The following is a 23,075-nucleotide window of genomic DNA, read 5'->3' on the forward strand; positions in this document are numbered from 1 at the left end:
AATTGTGGGCAATTTGAATAGCACCCGATACATAAACGAAGTTTTACAGCCCCAAACTATTCCTTTCCTGCAAGTATTGCCAGGGGCTGTATTCTAGCAGGATAATGCCCGTCCACATGTCGCCAGGACTGTCAAATCCTACCTTGATTCGCAGTAGGTACAGCTTCTTCCTTGGCCTTCATATTCCCGGGATATGTCACCGATTGAACATGTGTGGGATTTCGTTGGGCGGCGTCTCGCTCGTGATCCTCGTCCTGTTGCTTCGACAGACGAACTTTGGTTGCGCATACAAACAATATGGAATACTCTTCCGCAGGCAGATATTCAAACTTTGTTTCACTCCATGCCAAGTCGTGTAGCAGCTCTTATTGCGGCGCCTGGTAGCCACACAAAATACTCATTTCTATCTCTTTTTATAGCTTATTTGGTTGGAAAATGTAATTATTTATTTGTACCATTACCACTCAACTAATAATTTCATTCAACTATGATGCTTCCTTCATGGTGTTGCAATTTTCACGAACAGGAGTGTAGCTAAGTTTTTGAGGAAGGGCAACTTTTATCTCAATATTAGCCTTTATTAGCCCCCCTTATTTTAGCCTTTTTGCGGTTTATCCGAAATTTTCATTATCCGTGGCAGATGTGCCATCCAATTCCGCGGATAATCGGGAGTTTACTGTATTTTACTATGGGAAGGAAAGTTCAGCATCTGCAGAAATAAGTTTTTTGAGATATTTGAAGAAACGCGTTTTGGATTTCATACTGAAAATAGGGAAATGATGGAACTTGATGTGGTTTTCTTTTCAGCGGAAAGCAAGTGAGCAAGCTTGTACACAGTGAAGCTCAAGTACTATAAATAACAAGAATGCAAAAAAAAAAAAAAAAAATTAATTTGAATTTTGTCATTTTGAATTCAAATTGTGTTTTTCGCAATCACGAGTGTGTTTGTGTGGGGGGGGGGGGGTTGTTTGTGTGTTATGGGTATGTGTATGTGTGTGTGGGGGGGGATGTGTATGTGTGTGTAGGCATATGTGTTTGTGTCTGTGTGCAGGCATGAATGTGTGGGTAATTGTGTGTATGTGTGTGTATGTGGTGGTGTGTGTGTTTGTGTGTGTGCGTGCGTGTGTAGTTTTGTATGTATGCGCGTGTGTGTAGGATATGGATGCAACCTGGAGACGGCTGTCGCTAGAGGAGCAGCATCGTGAGGACCCGGTCGACGGTGATGCTGCAGAGGGTGGCGGTGGAAAAATAAAATCAAAGGACATCAAAACAGTCAAGTAAGAACAATAAGCAATCGTGATTGCTCAAAAAGATAAATGAAACTTTTGCACACACTGCCCAATACCTACCCACAGCAGTTTCAACGCCTGCTAACAACCGCCAAAAAGTTCAGTCAGAGCATCCAGAGACTGCAGTTTCGCCATGTTTGGTTACACACTACAGCAAGCATATAAAATGTCATTGTTGTTCCACACAAAAACGGACATTTTGTCCCGTACGTGACACCTCATATATTTCATTTAACATGATACTCTAAAGGAGCAATCCCTTTTTGGAAACAAAATTACAATTACCAGCATCAAAACGATGTCAGAACTAGTAAGATTCGTGTCGGAAACCGGAAAATAATACCAGAAATTTTAAAGCCGGTATGCTATATAGGGTGTTCCAAAACGACCGCATAAACTCTGCACAGCTAGATTCCTCGTTGCTAGTACAAAAAAACGGCCCAAAGAAGCGTTCCTGTACGATCCATAGTTTACGAGAAAAATACGAAAAACAAAGTATGCCGTCGCTGCCGGTGCAAGGAAAAAACACTTCATTGGACATGTCAACAACAGTATTTGCGTCATCTTTCCAGACGATAATGTTTGAAACGACATTACACGTACTTGCTGTTATACTGCCGTGTGCAGGTAAAGGGCAGTAACTGCAAATATTTTATTTTCTTGCATTTTTGTCATCTATTGTACGTTATTTTTATTGTACAAGCGCGCTTATTTGGTTTCCGCTGAAAAAAGACGCGAAAAAAACCGTCTAATTCGAACATTTTCCTATTGTTAGTAATGAATCCACTCCACGTTTGTTCAAATATCTCGAAAACTGCAGATACTGCCGTTTACCTGCACACGGCAGTATACATAATGTACGTTTCTATACTGTTGTTGAATGTTCAATAAATTTCTTTTTCTAGCACCGGCAGTGACGTCATACTTTGTTTTTCGTGTTTTTCTCGAAAAAGCTATGCATCGCACAGGAACGCATCTTTGGGCAGTTATTATGTACTCCCAGCGAGGAATCTAACTGTGTAGAGTTTATGCGGTCTTTTTGGGACACCATGTATAAAGCAACCTTACCCTATATGTTTCCGGCATTTGCACTAAGACAGGGAACAGGAAATCATTTGGAAGTGAATCTTAGAAAATCCTTACCTTTTTAATGTAATCAAGCGAAAGAACCCGGCCTCCGCATCTGTTGTGGGTGTTCTCGATACAGATCAGTCCAGTGTGGGGTTCGTGCATCGAAGGATCATGAGGTCGAATTTTTCTTCGAACGACATCCAAATCGAACGTTCCGTCTTCATGAGTAGGAAGAGCGCTGACGTGGACATTTCCAAGCTGAAAAGAACAGAAAAAAAAGTAGGAAACGCAGTTTTGAGGACACTGAGAAAAATGAAGTTTTTAAAAATGAGTACATTCATGCTTTCAAATTTTCTTGAACCTTTTTGTTTCAAACATGAGTATACCCATGTTTTCAAATTGTGTGCTGAATTATTTCATACTCAAAAATGAATACATAATACAACACAGTTTTGAAAATATTACATATTCAAAAATGAGCACAAATACTACCTCAAAAATGAGCACACATGTTGATTTGAGTATTTGAATGTTTCAAATTTGAATACCACGTAGTCGGAGCCATTTTGACTCGCGATATGTTCAAATTTGAGTACTTTTTCGTCATTTTTGAAATTGTTGCTTTTAGAGTGAACACATCAACGAACTAAAGCTTGATCACGGAGAGATGGCACGTGTACTGGATGTGAAAACCGGCCACTCCATTTTGTAACAGGTAGTCCCATCTTTCTGTGGTCAAGCTTTGACATACTGGGAATTACACAACTGTGAAACCATACGGACAAGAATGTTTTTCGTTCCAAACAGGAAAATTTCTTTGCGTGTGCTTGCTTGTTTGCTTCATAAACAAAATATACTACTTTTAAAAATTGATTTTTTTCTCTTTTGAATTTTTTGAGACATACTAGAACATTGTTCTGTAACCCTTTGAGGCAGAACTATAAAGGGGTATAAAGGGCATGCTTGAGAATATTCTATCCGGAAAAAATCCATTGTGCTCGCATTTTGGGGCAAACAACAAATTGAAGCAGTTTCTTAAAGAATGGGAATAGTTCTGGAATTTCAAATTTTTAATTATTATGTAAAAATATACTATGAATTCTTGTAAAAGTATCACCGACAGAAATGTAAGAGTTTTTTTTTTTTTTTTTTTTTTTTTTTTTAAAGGTCTGAAAATATTGCTTGACATTTTTTACAGAGGCTCGAAAGTAATTTAGGAGGAGCAAAATATACGAAAACAGTGATGAATCATATTACTGACTTATTCCATAAAAATAGTAAATAAATAACTTTCTAAGAACCCGCAATGGGGAGACACTAAATGATTTTAATGCTTTCTTCCAGAATGTCATCAGAACATCCAGGGTGAGGATGTCCTCAGTATATCGTCAGGACTGGATGTCCGGCCCCTTAAGGTTTAAGGGTTGTTCACTTATCGGCCGTCCGTGCCGTCCATCCCGTTTTTTGACGTGACGGACTGCCGACGAAAACAGAGTAGCATTCACATACGATCCCCGTACATCAATCACGTGGCTTAATTCACCCACCAAGGAGAAAAGCGCGCTGCTTTGCGGAAACCAATGAAATGCTGTCCTACTCTTGACGGCCGTCAGGTGTCAAGGTTCTTCTGATCGAAACCGGTCCCGTCCAAGATGGCTTGCTGTCATGGCAACCAGCAAAGAAAACCTGTTTCGGGTGGAAAAAATGGGGATGGACGGCCGATAAGTGAACAGCCCTTTAGATGGATGAGACAGGGCGGAATGACTTCCTCTGGATGTTCTGCATCCAACGTTTCCAATATTGATTTGGTAGACATTGCCAGTTCGAAGGATATAAGGGTTACAGACACAGACACGCACAGGTTGTAATAGTATAGAAGATTCGATTCACACATATTTTCTTTACCAAGACGTTGGTCAATTTGTTTTGAAGTGTATTATTGTTTCTTTACTCGTATGTTATTGTTTCTGGGGGATAGTCATGTTTAAAAAACATCTTCATATGACTTCGAAAAAAGTTTAAATTTCTTTTGCTCATTAAAAGTCATCGAGTATTTGAAGGTTGCTCTGCTTCAAATTAATCACATTTGTCGTTATCTCAATCGCTTTCATTATTGTTTTCCCTCCTGCATTAGTTTGAACTTAAGTTACAACGTCATCGGAAGTTATTTTGGAAGTGATAACATTGGCGTCAACTTATATGTAATTTTCAAATTCAAATGCTTCTCGATTCCACGAATTAAGAAAAATAATAATAATAATAATAATAATAAATTTTAATATACCATGTTTTAAAAACGAACTAAAAAGCATAAAATAATTTCTCCAAGCTTCATGCAGATGTAAAAATCCCCACACAGTTTCAGAATTGCCTTTCAAAATTTGTGATTGAAATAGGGGAAATTTTTCCGTCAACGTGTAAAAAAGTGCCTTTTAGGGCTCAAAATTTAAATTTAGTCCTCTTTGAATGTTTTTAAGATTCCAAAAATTCAGTCATTGCTATTAATAATCATAAACATTTTGTTTCACGGATTTTCTGACGAAAACCCGCTATGTGAATTCTTAAGCATTAAAGGACCTCTGTGGTAAATTTGGCAAAGATCCGACGAAACTGTGGATTTGTATAAGGAACACACACACACACATGTACATTCGTTCATATATATATAGAAAGAGAGATTCATTTTACCTGAGAAACTCCTCCCTGCTCATACAGAAAAATATGGGACTCATCTCCTACTAGAATTTCTTGCCCTCTTGTCCAACAATGTGCCATTACTAGAAAGATAAAAATCAAGAATTATATCTATCGATAGGTATAAGAAAAGCTTTCAATTTAACGATTTAAATCAGGAAAAACCACGAAAATATGAATTTTTTGCTCAATATATCGTCGCCTCACAATTACTGTAGGGTGCAGAGGTACTATCTTACTGTTGCTCTGTAGCGACGATTTGGAGAGATCTTGAAAAACAATGTTATTGAACGCATAACAGAAGTTACCTATAAACATACAAGCGAACTAAATAATGACTTTATAATTTTCTAAAACGGGCAAGGTCGTGCGAGTACTGCTGGTGTATTAATAAAATATAATTGTTTTAAGTTGTGAAGTAAACTTCAAGAAGAAATTTAAGCATATCGAGTTGAACAACTTTAGATTCTATTCAAGTGATTTAGCTTTTTTCTGGGTGGGATTAAACTAGCTCTAGAATTATACTGCTATTTACGGGTTGTGTTTCAAATATTGAGACGAAATTTAGAAGTGTTGCATTGTTACTGAAACATATTGGTTTTTCCTACAGTATAATTCATGAAAGAAAGGTGGCAATCTATTTTCCTTGAATTATTGAGTACTAGCTGTAAGAGCACGGCAATGCCCGTGCTAAGAATTTAAAGAATTTCCCTTGAATAAATCAAAATATCTCCTTCGCGCACAGACCACAAATAAAATAAAATAAAAAAAAAACTTTTCGAATTTTCAAAATTAACTTGAATTCTGAAATTTTGAATTCAAATTATGTTTTTCGCAATCACGAGTTGCGACAGAGCCCTACTCATTTGGGGCTATTGTTTCTAGAAACAGCTCCTGTCCCCCAAAGCCTACCCCTCCTCCTAGGCGGTTACGTGTGTATGTGTGTGTGTGTAGGCACGCGTGCGTGCATGTGTAGGCTTGTGTGCAGAGGCGGATCTAGAGGGGGGCCATGGCCCCTCCCAAAGCCTTGTGATTGTAGGAATTTTTTTAAGGAAAAAAAAAGAAAAAATATTTTGAGAAGATAACAAAATTTAACACATCTATTTTACTGAAAAAGAAGTATAGGTCTTAATTGGGAGATAAATTATATACCCATCCTCAAAACTAAACTTTTATTTCCAAAATTTTTCTCCATCTTTTACATCATTTCTTGATTCCAACTACAGACACTTGGACGATCTCTAAATGCTGCGGTTTTCATAGTATACCTATTGTTCACAAGACCAAAGAGAGCCTAAATTTTCGTTTTTATGGCTCGAATTTCGAAACTAGGAAGAGAACTCCCTTATCCCACGCTCTTTCACAAATGCCTTGATATGTAGCAAAAAATTGCATTTTAAGTCTTTTATTTGGAAAAAATGTCAACGTAAAGTAGCTTATCCGGCCCTTATCACTTAACTTGCTTAAAAGCAACTTAGATGATTTTTTGAGGACTTTAATTACAAACGAGTTTTGATAGAACCCCTTCCCTCCCTAGCTTATATCGTGATGATAGCTTTAAAAGGAGGTTTTTTGGAGGAGCTCACGAATCTTCCAAATTTTCCTAGGGGTGGCATGGAGCTAAATTCGGCCCTGGGGAGTTTGTTCAAAAATTTCGGATGGCCCCTCCCAAAGCAATCGGCTGGATCCGCCACTGCTTGTGTGTGTGCTCAGACCTATGTGTATGCACGTAGGCGTGTGTGTATATGTGTAAAGGCTTGTGTGTATGAGCGTGTGTGTGTATGAGCGCACATGTGTGTAGGACATGGACGCCTCCGACCAGGAGAAGTGGATAGCTCAGGACCGGAGCAGCCGCGCCGCGCCGCCTGCAGAGGCCGGTGGGCGGTGGTATTGGTGTCCCTGGTCCAAGCTGAAAAAGGAACCAGACGCCAAGGACGGTCAAATGAAAGCAGTAAGCAATCGTGATTGCTCAACAAATAAATAAACAATTATATTTATAAAAAAAAAACAGTAAAAGTTCCTTTACAATTTAAAATATTTCTCCAAAGAAACAAAAGCAATTTCAGAAAATGATCATTTCGCTCCAACTAGGAAGAAAAAATGCTTACATTAAAATCTGTATTGCAAATACAAAACGAAAATCCTGCTTCCCCGTAGAAAAAAGAATTTAACTAAAATACACAACACAAAAAAAAAAAAAAGATATAAAAGTAGTACGTATTTGTTTTGTTATAAGAATTGCGCACGCCTGAATAGCTCGCAGATGACAGGATTTTTTCCTACTTACCTGACACTTATCGTTATATATTTTGGACAATTTACACAATATCTTTATAAATTGATAGCCTAAGTTTTATTCTGAAGCATAAGCTATATTTTTTTGTTAAGTTTCATCAAAATCCATTCAGTAGTTTTTGTTTCAAAGAATAACAAACACCTATACATCTACACATACAAACTTCCGCGTTTTTAATAGTATAGTAAGATAATTTCTTTTAATCGACTCAATAAGTTGGGAGAACGTTGATGAAAAAAAGAAATGCACGCAAATATTTTTCAATTTCGAAACCTTTTGTTTTCTTTTTTTTTTTTTCATTCTTTCATGAAAGTGTTCTACTGGAAGTGACCATAAACAATGGCCCAGCTAAGTTCCGATTATTTTACTCAAAAATAAAAAAAAATTAAAAAATGCCTTGTTCACGGAACTAAAAAAAAAAGGAAAAAAACTTTTAATATTCAAAAATCGAGGCCAATTTAATATCAAAGTAGTAATTTTGTTAATTGTGCAAACAATCAGCTTTTTCAATGATTACTGGGAATATAATATTAAGCTCTCTTAATTAAAGTACGGCTTAATTAGCACTTTCAAATGTATGTGAAAAAATAGTATTTAGTAAATTCGAGGATAATCTGGCAATTTATAATTTTGGTAGAATGCCTATTATTGATGTATCCCCCCCCTCATCATTTATTTTCACCTCAGAAATAATGGTACTGATAAGGTCTGTCACGGAGGTGAGATTCACGGAGGTGAGGATTTTTCCATTTATATAGGCTAATAGATACATTTTTCAGGGGGGGGGGATTTCTTCTTTGCTACAATCTGCACATGAAAACATCTGCATATGAAAACATGTTTACTTCTCTTTTTTACTTTCTTCTATATCTAATATATAGAAGAAAGTATTGGATTCGTGCAAATTTTCGAATTTCAAATTTTCACGGATTCGAACGTTTTGAGGTGTGCTGAGTCCATTTCGACTATTTTTGGAAAATGTCTGTCTGTCTGTGTGTGTGTGTATGTATGTGTGTGTGTGTGTGTCACGTCTGTGTGTGACCAGTTTTTTGTGGCCGCTCTACAGCAAAAACTATCGCATGAAATTGAACGAAATTTGGTACACATATGTGACCCTATGTGAACTTGTGCCCATTGGTTTTTGGCACGAATTCCTTCAAGGGGGGTTCAGCAATGGAACGTTTTTTGAGTTATGCGTGATTGCTATTCCTCAGGAAGTAACTGGCGGAATCAAACAAAATTTGGTCCATATGTTGCCGCTAACTGGAGCAGATGCTGATTCAATTTTGGTGTCAATAGCTCAAACGAGGGTTGAGTTATAGAACGTTTTTTGTCGTCAATTGTGACTGCTGTATCTCAAGAAATAACGAACGGAATCAAACAAAATTTTTTTGACAAGTAGCCCTTAGTGGGTATAAGAGCTGATTTTATTTTGGTGTCAACAGCTAAAAAGGGGGTAGCGCAATCGCCCGTTCTTTTTTTCCATTGTGAGTGCCCTATCTCAAGAAGTAATGCTACGTTCTGTTTGAAATTTGGAATATATGTGAATCCATACGTAAACAGGTTTTGGTTCAATTTTGACTCCAATCGCTCCAAGAGGTGTTGATTTTTTTTTTTTTTTTTTTTTTTTTTTTTTTTTTTTTTTTGCGAATAAAAATAGTTTTATTAATGCAACAATAAGAAAGATAAATCGTAATAGATTGTCGTCTGCGTATTTCTCGTGATTTTAATTGTATGGAAATGATCGGAAATATTATCTCAATGAATTAAAATGTTTAACTGTTGCCATCTTATGTTTTTTAATAAATAAAATATTTGTAATTAATTCAAGCAAGGCTTTTAAAATAACTTTCAATTTTCGCTCTTTGCTTTGCTTTTACAATAATTCAGACATTGGGATGGTCGTCAAGTTTTTGCATGTGTAATTTTGTTTTTGTTGGGAATATTGCTTCCTCGTCAAGCATGGGGAGGGATCAGAAAAAGGAAAAATATAGAAGAAAGTTTCGTGATGGCCACAACATACTAGTTTTTACATTAATTTACGTCCCTGAAATTCAAGTTCACGAAGGTGAGAAGTCAGAATAACCAACTAAGTTTGTAAAGCAAAATCTATTTTTTTGTTTTTCGACAAAAATCTCACAACTTCAACTATGGCTGAAAATAATAAAGGGGGCTCCCTTGTATCATGGGAAACAAAATTTGATGTTATTACTGCCACGTGTTAATGAGGAATGGCATTTTGTGTTTAGCTAACGGAGGTGAGAATTTATTGTATGACATGACTGCGTGTCCTACTAAAAAGAACAAAAACACAATATTAAAAAATTAAATATATTTAAAAAAATAGTATTTGAGCCAATTGTGAAAGGAATAATCAATAAATAAGTATATACTTTTAATTAAACAAGTTATTAAGCAACATTAGTCACACAAGGTGTGTGACATGTCACGGGGGTGAAAATTCACATGTTGTGAACCAAAAATATAATAAAATAAAAATTATTATTAAAAAATTGTTGGTAGGTTTAAATAGATATATTTTTGATGAAATTAAAAATCATTGTAAAATGAATTGTTCCTTAAAGTTTTTACTGTAAAAGACGTGTGACAGAAAAGTTACACTTTTTGAAGAATGACCCATATATATTTTTTTAATTTAAGACGGTGGATAATGCAGTCAGCACCAGCAGATAAGCCCCAAATATTGCAAATGAAGAGCTGGGTGTGATAAACATTATATTTATTTCGTAAAAGAAGGTTTCTGTAGATATATATTTTCCAATGTTATGAACAATAAATGATCATTCTTTATAAATCATTGTAAGGTTTATCTACAAATGTATAGTAAAAGTTTCCCTAATGGCAGAGAAATTTTTGCTCTTTGAATACGTGGAGGTTCTCGTAATTAGTTTTCATTTGCCCTATTATGTCAGAAAACAGGTTATGACTACTGGCAATGAAAAACCTTAAAAAGACTGCGATATAATTATTTTTAGAATTTGATGACGTCATTGATGCTTCTAGGTTCGATAGTTGATACTGAAAAATATTTGTTTTGTGTCTTTATTTTTTTTTTCATTTTACGTCAGTTCAATACCTTGAGTAAATTGCGCATTTTACTTAGTGTTAAAAATCTTATACAGTACTTGAAAAAAACTGATTGTTTCATAAAAGTGCCTTTTCCTTTTTGAAATAGAAAATATTTAAAAGAAAAGGAAAATTCTCCGGATCAATGAGACAATTCTCTCGAATGAATTGATTATCCCGTTGAAGCATAGTGGCTTCGGTTGAGGCTACCTAGCGATTTATTTATTTATTTTGTCAGTCAACTGACACAGTGGCTTCAACAGTTGGCTGAAAAAAAATAAATAAATAAATAAATAAAAAGCTAACTACCAAACGACACGACCTTGAGGGTCACGGATTTGGACGAAATTCTAGGTATAGGTCAATTCCCACAATATATGAGCATAGGTAAAGCGGTTTGACTGCATAGGTCCCAGTTCGGCTGCAACGGGGGTCCAAAGTTGTTAATTTGGACCCAGGATGCAATGGAGTTTCCTTTAAAATTACCATTTTTATCCCTTTTTCTGCTACTGTACTGCAGCATGAGCCTTTTGCATGCTTACCTTCGAATTAATTATGTTGGATACTAATTTTTAATAAGTAGTTCTCAAATTTAAATTGGCTACTACTTTTAATTTCAACAACTTGAATGCCAAAATGACATAGGGTAAAGACCTCAGTAATTGGCACTTTAAGAGTTTGTAATTTAACTTACCTCTGTTTTCAGTACTTAGAAAAAAAAAATACTCTCTTGCAAATATTTTTGTATTAAAGAGTGCACATCTGTGCATCTATTTGGTTCACTAAAATCAAAAATATTTGAATCGATACTTTTATAAAAAATATGCATATAAAAAGTTACCAAAATCACCAGTAATTGTCACCCGATACCCCAGTGTATGACACCTTGTGATCCAGTAATTGGCACATAATAATAGAACTGGAAAATCACTTTATTTTTTTCTTTTAAATTACATACAAATTTTATCATCATAAGAAACATGAGTAATGTTGATGTAAAGTAGGTAATATTTACTAATAATAAAGCAGAAAGTCTCTCTGTCGGGATCTCTGTCTGTCAGGATCTCTGTCTGTCAGGATCTCTCTGTACGGATCTCTGTCAGGATCTCTGTGACGCGCATAGCGCCTAGACCGTTCTGCCGATTTTCATGAAAGTTGGCACAAAGTTAGTTTGTAGCGTGGGGATGTACACCTCGAAGCGATTTTTCAAAAATTCGATGAGGTTCTTTTTCTATTCCAGTTTTAAGCCCATTTTTCATATAAATTTGATAATATGGGGAAGAATGTGTTTATCTTTCTTCTTCTTTATCTTTACTAATAATAAACCTGGAAGTTTCTTTGTCTGGATCTCTCTCCGTCCGGATTTCTGTCTGTCTGTCAGTATCTCTGTGACGCGCATAGCGCCTAGACCGTTTGGCCGATTTTCATGAAATTTGGCACAGTATTAGTTAATAGCATGGGGGTGTGCACCTCGAAGCGATTTTTTGAAAATTCCATTTTGTTCTTTTTCTATTCTAATGTTAAGCCCATTTTTCATATAAATTTGATAATATGGGGAGGAATGTGTTTATCTTTCTTCTTCTTCATCTTTACTAATAATAAAGCTGAAAGTCTCTCTGTCTGGATCTCTGAGACGTGCATAGCGCCTAGACAGCTACTCCGATTTTCATGAAATTTGACACAAAATTAGTTTGTAGCATGGGGGTGTGCACCTCGAAGCGATTTTTTGAAAATTCGATGTAGTTCTTTTTCTATTCCAATTTTAAGAACAAAATTATCATAAGATGGACGAGTGAATTACGAAATTATCATAACGTGGAACCGTAACATGGGTACAAGCCAATTGGAGAGAAAATTCGCCACACAGGCGAACCAAAAGACCTTTTAATTTTTCTATTATGGGCAAAGCCGTGCGGGTACCACTAGTTTTATATAAATTAATGCTAAATCACTCTTCTTCATGTTGGAAAAGTATTTTAGAGAAATAAAAACATAAATTTGAGATGTTTCATGGAAAAGATATTGAAATTAATGCTGTTTCATCCTTCGGTTTTGATTTTACGAATGCTACCAAGTTAGGTTTGCCCCAAGTATAGTTAAAAACTCATATAGCATACTTTTTTGCATAAGTTTTCCTCTTTTTCATTATTTATCAAATGCAACAAGTCGGTTTTCTTTCTCTTGAAAAACCACCAGCTGCAGGCGGCATTGAGATACCGTAGGTGGCGAACGGGGGTTAGCGAGCGATCCGAGCAAAGGACGGAGCCCCCAGTATAAAATTAATTACTGACTGACTTTCATTTGGTTTTTTTTCTGGTGAAAGTCACTCCAATTGACAAAAAGGCGCAACTTCAAAATTTGATGATTTTGATGCTTTTTTTGACAATTACTGTACAAAAGCTACCGATTTCAATTTTCGCTTTATCATATTCGTAATCTACGCAAAAAACTGAAGATAATGACACCTCACTCAGCTTTATCGCGGAAATAACGCTATTTCCCCAGTACTTGGCACACATGGCAATTACTGGGAACTAGCAAAATTGAAGCACCAGTAAATGGCACCCATCATTATTTTAAAATTCCAAATAGGTATGAAAATATACTTCTACACAATTAAAGTAACACCTTTCAACTAAACAAAACTTTCGACAACGAAAATTTAAAATATAATTTAAGTCAGATCCTAATGGATTTATGTGCATGCTTCCCTTGAGCCAGAGAAGAAGCTTTTGCAACAAAAATGGCTGATTTGACACAAGCCACAACTGTTTCTCTTTCCTACGTACTGCTGCCATTTAGTAACATGAATTGAAGTTATAATCTTTAAAATTAATGTACATTCAGTTGGTATATAGCCTTCTATTTAAAAAAAAATGGATACGAGTCTTTTTTTAGGACATTTTTGTTGGAAGTGCCAATCACTGGTGCCGTGCCAATTACTGGGGGTGTTACCCTAGTTGCAGGATATTTATCGTTTGCAAATGAAACTAATTATTTTCGTTTTATGTTAATCGTCTGCTAGTAAAAAGTACTTATCGTTTGCTAATAAAGACATTTACTTTAACTAGATATTTATCGTCTGCTGTCAAAGATATCCCATATTGACAAGCAAAAAATGGGAGAGGAGAAAAATCTCTGATTTATTGCACATGGCACACACACAAAAAAAGAAAAGAAAAAAAAAGATCGTTTCGACTTTTCAAATAACTTAGTGCCCATAAATAAATACGTGTTCTCCCTCATACTCAATTTACTAACAAAATACGCCAACGGTGTTGGGAGATCGAACATAGTGTCGATGTCTGAAATTCCAATGGAAACGACATTGCATTTCTAGGGCCAAACTATCAACGTCGGACTTTCGTTGCAGCCAAACCAGGGCCTATATGCAGTCAAATCGCTTTATCTGCGCTCATACCTATAGAGGGAATGGACCTATAGCTAGAATTTTGTCCTAATCCGTGACCCTCAAGGTCGTGCCGTTTGGTCGTAAGTAGCCTCAAATGAAGCCACTATGCATTATAGGAATAATTAGAGCATTCCTAGAGTAATTCGTCGCTAAAAAGATGAATGGCGTTTCTCACTTGTAAGCATTTTGCAGAAAACCGATTTAAAGATTTCCAGTTTACTGTATCGCTTGAGAACCGCCACCAGTATGAGGGATTGTAACTTTTTTTCTATTTAATGTAGAGATACGCCCATGGGTCATATTATAAAATCGACTTTGGACATTTCTGTGGTGGTCATAACTCATTTTTTGATTTTTTTTTTTTTTTTTTTTTTTTTGAGATACGCCCATTCGCTTTTTTTTAGCGACGAATTGTTTCTATGATTTAGGGTGTAGTCCTTTTAAATCTTATATTCTATTTCGAAATGGCTAACACACTTTTAGGAAACTGTTGACTGCTTTGCCCAATGTCGCACGGTCTTCCTCTAAAATAAAATATTGTGTCAAGTGAAGCATGTTCAACAATCAAGTTTAAATAAAAGAAAAAAAAAGTGTAAAACTTCCCATCAACGTGTAGAAGAGTGCCTTTTTAGGGCACAAAATTTAAATCTAGTTCCCTTTAAGTTTTTTTAATCGTCCAAAAATTCAGTCATTAGTTACAAAAAATCATAAACATTCAGTTTCACGAATTTTCTGGCGAAAGCCCCCTGTTTGAAGTCATGAGCATCAAAGGACCTCTGTGATAAATTTGGCAAAGATCCGATGTAAACTGTGGATTTGTATAAGGAACATACGCACACACACACACCTGTTACCTATTTAAATACAGCCCTTTTCATATGAATATACATATACATTAATCAGTTTTTTTTTTTTTTCAAGTATACAAAGCCCCTGTTTGAAATCATGAGCATCAAAGGACCTCTGTGATAAATTTGGCAAAGATCCGATGTAAACTGTGGATTTGTATAAGGAACATACGCACACACACACACCTGTTACCTATTTAAATACAGCCCTTTTCATATGAATATACATATACATTAATCAGTTTTTTTTTTTTTTTTCAAGTATACAAAGCCCCTGTTTGAAATCATGAGCATCAAAGGACCTCTGTGGTAAATTTGGCAAAGATCCGACGTAAACTGTGGATTCGCATAAGGACGCACACACACACACACACACATCTACCCACTTACATACATCACAGCCATTTTTATATGTATATACATATACATTAATCAGTTTTTTTTTTCAAGTGTGCAAGAAATTTAATTAAAAAAAAAGAACATTTTACTCCAGGCATCAAATTATATAGTAAAAAAAAAAAAAAAAAAACCTCAATATCAGGCATTGAACGCCGCATTTAAAGAAACGCAAGTAATTTTCCAACTGCTTCACAGAAATCGAATTGTTTCGAAAATCCGACCTCCCTCCATAGCAATGCATGCGAACAATGGATTCATATAAACTGCATAGGGATCAGCCCTTCATAATAACTTAAAGTAGTTTTGAGTTATTCTAATTAGCCTTTCTTGTACTTTTATACGTTCAGGAAAGATTGCACACATTTTTTAAAAACTAACAATGATTGGAATACAATCTTTCCTAGAAAAAAAAAAAAAAAGTTAAGGCTACTGTGTAAAGTGACGATAGATTAAGAATTGTTTGAACTTAAGATACACATTAAACAGAAAGTGATAAGAGCATGATAAAACAAAACTACGATAATCTTGTCTAGTGACAAATCAAACTTTTCAAAAAAAAAAAAAAAATCATTTGTCTCGTCAAAATTTCTATTGTTACTTTATCGGCATTCAGTATCAAATCAGGTACTTTTAAACGTTTCATTCTGCTTGTGTGCGCAATTTGACGCACAAGAAAAACGTAATGATTCGTTGATAATGAAGGGATTCAAAGAAACACTATAACTGTAATAGAGTCTAGAGAATAATTAATCGGAAAAGAACAAAGTTAGTGTAACTGTGAAGTTTGGTCAGAAAATAACGTTGGCGACTTCTCTTCCCATCCAGACTTGAAGTTTAAAGTGATGTATTCATTATTCCTTTTACTAGTCTGCAATAACAGAGTACAGACTACCCATTTAGGGGGGGGGGGCGGGGGTAATCCCACTAAGAAAAATACAAACCTTTATATTTATTTATCAGTGTTATAAGAGCGTAAGTCCCAACTTTCCCATGCAGTAAACAAACGTTTTAACACTCTCCTGAAAAGTAGTAAAAATTGATCTTACTTTAGTCTGGTTTTGAAGTACATAAATTTATTTTAACCTATCAAATTTGAAGGCCAATTTCTCTGATAAAAAGTCAATTTGCCCTCATCATACCATGACGGGTTGTTATCTAGTTTGTAGATATCAGACGGAATAAAGATTATTTACGTATGAAAGTAAGTTTTAAAGACTATAGGGCTCCTGCACTATTTTTATCAGAAATTAAGCGCGTAAGAGCTGCTTATGTCTGATTACGAAAAGAGGGTCCATGGTTTAACAATAATAAAAATAGTAGGTTTTTGCTTACTAGCTGCAAGATTTCCCATAGTTCCAGACGCTACGAAGAGAGCCTGTTCTTTGCCCAGAAGCTCTGCGACACGCCGTTGAAGTTCTGCAAAGACAAGGGGAAAAAAGAACTTTAAGCATAAATAACACGTTTTTAAGTCTGAATTAATTATTCAGACTTAATTTTCCAAGTGCCAGCTCGCAGACACCAGTAAACAATACAGCCCCCAAACAACAAATGTTCTATAAGTTCTCTATAATAAACTACAACAACTTTTTGCCTAAGAATGTGTGCCTCCATAACGAATGCCGGACATAACGTCCAAATCCAAAACATCCATGGACAAAACGACCCCCTGCTCAGAAAACAGGACGTTATGTCCTAGCTGTCCAAAAATGTGGACGTTCTGTCCTTGGACCTTTTGTCCGTCGGACATTATGTCCGCTGGACGTTATGTCCGTCGGACGTTCTGTCCCTCGGATGTTTTGTCCGTTGGAGGTTTTGGTCATGGATGATTGAAAGCTGGACGTTTTGTCCGAATCCCCTCATAACACATAAGTCTTTGATATATGGAACAATGGGGTTCCCCCAGGGTGTCCCCCCCCCCTTTAATTAGAAACTTTTTTGGTCTTAATGCTTTAACCGAAAACTTTATGCCTAATAAAGGGAGCCACAAAACTTCCACACCTCCTAACATTTTACATTATTCAAAAGAGTTCTTTTTAACCCCCGACACGCAAAGGAAGGAGGTTATAAGTTTGACGTGTGTGTGTGTATCTGTCTGTGGCACTATAGCGCCTAAACGGATGGACCGATTTTGAAAAAAAAAAAAATGTTCGAAAGGAGAGTTGATCGAGAGTGTTCTTAACTAGGTTGCGTCTTCGGATGACATTAATTAACGAAGATATTAATTAAAAACCTCTAAAATGTTTTTTGCGGTTTTTGCAGAGAAAACACATTTAACATTTTTAAAATTTAGTATCAAAATAAAGAGTTTTTTTTTTCTGCGGGTCTGATAGAATGTGTTTGGAACTTCCATGTTGCATACAATTCGAATTATAACGGTTTTTAAAGCAGATTTTAATAACGGCTAAGCCTTTATTTACGCGATTGATAACCGAATTCATTGTTGGCCGACAAGGAAATTGAACGCAATGATTTAAAATTTTTATCTGTAGCCAGTTTCTATTTATTAGCAAATAAAATACTTGAAATTGATTTTTAACAGCATAAGGCTTTTAAAAGGATTCTCAATTTTCCCTCTTGATTCTACAGTTGCGACTCAGTCGGGTTTTTTTTTAATTCTTAATTTTAGTCACTTGTTCTTTATAAGTTGAAGTTAGTTCCAATTTCTCAGTTAAAATGAAAAGGAATTATAAGTTTTTCGAACTTAGCAGAAATCCTAGGCTAAATTTAATTGAAGAACTGAGCTTAATGTTACTGGAATTTTTTTTCAGTTTTTTCATACATCACTCAAGACCGATCTCTTATTCTTGAAAGCTACATATATCACAAAAATAGGGTATAGGGGGTTAGGGACTGGAATAAATATGCATATTTTTATAATTAATTTTCGCAGGGGAAGGCTGATTTTTATTTTGTTCTAATTGTAAACGTATGGTAAAACGATATTTTTTTCATAGAGAGGGAGAAGGAATTTTATTTTGCTCGAACTGCAATAAATATTTTTCTTCCTAAAGGAGGGGGGCTTTTAATTTGTACGATTTGCAATGAGAATTGAAAGGAAATCCTCTTTTGTACGGGGGAAGAAGGATTTTAAGCAGATAAAATTTACGGAGTGATGGAACCCGCCAAAATCTCAGATTCTGTCCTAGAAATGTTTTGGACTCTTCTTGGCGGGAGATTTAAAAACCTTCCACTTCAGGGGAATTTAAGACTTAGCGCAAGTGAATCGGGATGTCTGCGTTTTTATTTAAATATAACAGATTTTTTAAAAAAAATACTAAGCACTTTTCATAATGTAGTCAAAAGGATAAAAAAAACTTTTTTGGGTCAGAAAGGACAATTTAGGTATTCCTGTAGTTTTCAATTGCTCCAAGAAAAAGACTTTACAAACGAAGAAAAGTGCGGCTCAAGTCATGTTAGAGAATATTTTATCATTATCTAGCTTTCAATCATAAATTTGAGTGTTGAAACATGCATATTTTTCTTAATAGGAAAGTTTGGATTGAAATGACTTGAGCGCACTTTTCTTTGTGACGTCTTTTTCTTTTAACAATTGAAAACTACAGGAATAGTTATATTGTCCTTTCTGACCCAGAAAAGTTTTTTTATCCTTTTGACTGCATTATGAGTGCTTAGTATTTTATAAAAAAATTCTGTTATTTTAAAGTTTTTCGCTTTCAAACAAAATTTTATTTTAGAATTTAATTTTTTAGCTTTAAGTTGTACCTTAAAATTAAATAAATCACTTAGTGAAATTCCAAAGTCTCTAAATGGTCTAGTTGTTGATATATAAGCAAAAGAATGGTTCACAGCGTAAGTTACTTGTGATAAAGATAATAATATGTCTTTTTTCTTAGCCCCGTTATCGATTATTGGCATAGATGAGGATAAAAATCCTAAGAACGCAACGATAGTGAATAAATTTCATTCTTGCTCCAGAGAAGCCTTGATTTAAAAATTTCATCATGATTAACTATTAACATTACTACTTAAAATACACCGCCAGCTCAGTTATTCCATCCGAGGACTGCAGTTTCGTACTTTTTAGCACTCATCAGCCCGGAATAGTAATCACATGAGCTGGAGGTGAAAATCCTCTTAAGGGAGCCAAGAGAGCCAAACAAACTGGGTAGCTAATGCAGAATTAGCAAACCAGATGAGCGACCGCAGCAATGGTGCGTTCAACTCAAAGATTGATGGCAAAGCATGGTATTTTGTAGCAAGTTACCGCCCTAAAGCCAATGGCAGAAATACTTAAAATACACCGCCAGCTCAGTTATTCCATCCGAGGACTGCAGTTTCGTGCTTTTTAGCACTCATCAGCCCGGAATAGGAATCACATGAGCTGGAGGAGAAAAATCTCTTAAGGGTAAAAAGCACGAAACTGCAGTCCTCGGATGGAATAACTGAGCTGGCGGTGTATTTTAAGTATTTCTGCCTTAGCTCTGGTTTTAGGGCGGTAACTTACTACAAAATACCTTAGCTTTGCCATCAATCTTTGAGTTGAACCGCACCATTGCTGCGGTCGCTCATCTGGTTTGCTAATTCTGCATTAGCTACCAGTTTGTTTGGCTCTCTTGGCTCCCTTAAGAGGTTTTTCGCCTCCAGCTCATGTGATTCCTATTCCGGGCTGATGAGTGCTAAAAAGCACGAAACTGCAGTCCTCGGATGAAATAACTGAGCTGGAGGTGTATTTTAAGTATTTCTGCCTTAGCCCTGGCTTTAGGGCGGTAACTTACTACAAAATATTAACATTACTGTTGCAAAGCAACAAAATTTGTAACAATGGGTTTTATAATTAAACATTTAATGGGGAAATTACATGAAATTTGCTGCTTTCCATCCTAACCGAAATAATAATTTTATTTTAGACTAAATTTTCAGCGTTAAGCTGTACCTTGAGATTAAGCAAATCATTTAGTGAAATCCCGAAGTCTCTAAGTCGTCTAGTTGCTGAGATGTAAGCAAAACCAGGCCTCAGATTTTTCCGTGACAATCTGGTCAAGTATAATAAAAGTGCTTAACAAGAAAAACCATCGATGTTATTAAAGAAAAAAGACGCAAGTACAAATTTAAGAATGAGATGTTGTAGATATATTGTTGTCAATGATCTATTATAGTGTAACTTCATAATGAAAAATCTTACTTTCGCGAAATACTCTTTTCTTCTTTAAATTTTTAAAAACATTTCGTATAAGATTCTTTCGTAAAAGAATCGTGCAAAATTTTTGTTTACAGAGATAAGATAGTTTAAATTATTTTTTTCAAAGTTTTAAATATCAATATCTAAATGAATACTGTTTTGAGTATTTTATTGTGTAGTGTACATGTAGGAGAACCGTCAAAAACATTGTACAAATGTTCTTCTTAAGTGTTATGTTCTACTAAAAATATAATTGCACCTAATTTAAGTTCAAAACTCTTATAAAATTTTGAAATACGTATTTGCTTTAATACAATGGAATAAACATAAACAGTTGTCAAGATTTTGCGTAAAATTTTGGAAAAAACAAGAAATCGAAACTGAACTTCTTTGATTAAGAAGCATAGGCGCCCATATGCATAATTTTAAGGGGGGGGGGGGGCCTCAGATATTTTCCCCATAGAAACCGATTGTAGTGCAGATTAGACTTATTAAAGTTTGATATTTTAAATAAATTTTTCATTGATGCCTAGAGAAGAAATGTTTTTACATTTTTTTCAGAGAAAAAGTACTAAAAGCATGGAGGTTCCAAATTCTAGGAGGGGGGGGGCTTGAGCCCCCACTTGCCCCTCTATATAGGCGTCCTTGTTAAGAAGTATAAAAGTCTGTAGTAAAAAGACGATTAAAATTAAAAAATCTCTTCCAAAATATTGAGATCGGCTTAAAATACAAAACTTGAGAAACGTCTCTCCTTTGTACTAAAAAAAGCAAATTTGAATTTTGTTGTCGATATTATTTAGCTGGGATTGAAAGTTATGGTTTGAGGCCAAGGGTTCTGGCTGTGTATGTGAGTGGGGGGAGGGCTGAAAACACCGCACCTCTTAGGCGACTGGTGCATCAAAGGGCAGATTTGGTGAGCGGGTGCCCCTACAGCTGACTTTTTTCATAAATTGAATTTAGCAGACATCCTTACTATTAATAAAATGACCTCTAAAAAAATTCAAGACGCGACCTCAAAATGCAGTGTGGGTGGCCATAGTAGACTTCTTTCTTGAAATTTACATTTTACTCTTTATGAAATTACTTGAGAAAAATATAGAACCCACACTTATTAAATCAATTCTTTTTTTAAACGCGTGGTCCGATCAACTTTATCATTTTTTGATCTATCGTTAACTATGAACTTAGAAAAGTAGAGGCACAGCATGGGCGCCCATATGCAAAACTTTAAGGTGGGGGGGGGGGGGGGGGGGGCTCAGATATTTTCCCCAATGGAAACCGATTTCAGTACAAATTAAAGTTATTAAAATTTGACACTTTAAATAACTTATTCATTAATTTTAAGAAAAGAAATGTTTTTTACATTTTGCAAAGAAAAAAGTACTAAAAGCAAGGAAGTTCTAATTTCTAAGGAGGAGGGGCTTGAGCCCCTTATATGGGCGCCCTTGAGGGACAGAACCACTTAAGTAAGGGGATAATTGCCCCCCCCCCCCTCGAACGAGCTGCTTATACCCCACCTTTTGGTTGGCTTCTTGAAATGAAGTATGTTCAAATATTGTAAACGAAAATCCTTTTAAATTAGCAATCAGTTGCTATTTCAGCAAACTTCAACAGAGTACAGCACATTAAATTTGCCTTCACAATTTTTATACCAAAGTAACTTTGTACTAGAATAGATAGTATAGTTTTAATGTATGCATGAGCCTCTAAGAAGCAAGGCGCCACCTTAGATGGGCCACAGACCCCCTGACACTACTGTAAAAATAAAAAAAAATAAGAGACACAGTCTCCCTTGACTACACCACGGCGGAGGGGTGGGGATTTGCTATTTTTAACCCAAAATTTATATTATTTCTCAGTTTCCCAGTAGCCATTTTAAAAGACACTATTTTACCATTGATGGTGGGATCTTCGCCATAGACATCATCTCCCACGACAGCTTCGGCCATCGCCCGTCGCATTTCCGGCGTGGGCTTGGTAACAGTGTCGCTGCGAAGATCGACCTCTCGAAACATTTTCTTTTTCTGCACAAATAGAAACGAACGGCGAGAACTTCCTTCGAGGACGGAGGCTGGAGGAACAGTGAAAATCAGCTGATGATTATGAAGGATGATTTCCGGAGGGGAAAGTAGGACTGTTCCACTTTAATTCGTTATCAGGCTACACTACCAGACTAGAAGTGATCAAGTTGACAATATTGTCTTGATAGCAGATGTTTCTCGTTTGAGGGAGAGTAAATAAAGCAATGGTGTAACGCCCGCGTCAAGATTGAAATTAAACGTTTGATGAGCGCTAAGTTGATAATCAGGGAAAGATTTAAACACCTGGGCGCCCCGGGCACTGACAAATATAATGCCCCCCCCCCAGTGGTGGCGCTAGGAAATCCCCGACAGGGTGGCAAACTTGCCCGACAGGGGGGCATAGCCAAATTTTACTTTGCAAGATTCCCCCCCCCCCCAGAGCCTGATCATCCTGACATTGGACATGGGGCACATTTCTATTTCAGGAAATTCATTTTGTGCCCCCCCCCCCATTCCAGCTTTTTTTTTATATGTTGAAGCAATAAAATATTTATTTCGTTACTTGCATTTTTACACAACCGTACTAAATTTGGTGGTACCTCATATCACAATGTAATATATACATTTAAAAAGTAAAAGATATGTAGTAGTATACGATAAATATATAAATGTGGTTAAACTTTGCAATAAACCGTAAATACCAAAATGATCTATCATATAACTTTTAATAGTAAATACAGACTAAATTTGGAGTGGTTTTCTGATTTGCAAAGAGATCACACTTTTAAGGCGAATTTTTAACAACAAATAGATTTTTC

The 23,075-nt window shown here is 35.8% G+C and overlaps 1 protein-coding gene across 1 annotated transcript in view; it reads right to left on the reverse strand.

The window, feature by feature from the left end:
- LOC129232134 (uncharacterized) overlaps positions 1 to 22,336 on the reverse strand; it is a 31,805-nt gene extending 9,469 nt beyond the window's left edge. Inside the window, exons 1-4 of the mRNA XM_054866375.1 lie at positions 22,131 to 22,336; positions 16,429 to 16,512; positions 5,049 to 5,137; positions 2,433 to 2,618 (exon numbers count right to left, since the gene is read on the reverse strand). Of these exons, the coding sequence (XP_054722350.1) occupies positions 2,433 to 2,618; positions 5,049 to 5,137; positions 16,429 to 16,512; positions 22,131 to 22,251 (480 nt within the window). The 5' untranslated portion in view covers positions 22,252 to 22,336. The remainder of the gene's footprint in view (positions 1 to 2,432; positions 2,619 to 5,048; positions 5,138 to 16,428; positions 16,513 to 22,130) is intronic.
- Positions 22,337 to 23,075: the final 739 nt, after the last annotated feature.

Source organism: Uloborus diversus, unplaced genomic scaffold (assembly GCF_026930045.1).
Source record: "Uloborus diversus isolate 005 unplaced genomic scaffold, Udiv.v.3.1 scaffold_11, whole genome shotgun sequence".
Lineage (NCBI taxonomy): Eukaryota > Metazoa > Arthropoda > Arachnida > Araneae > Uloboridae > Uloborus > Uloborus diversus.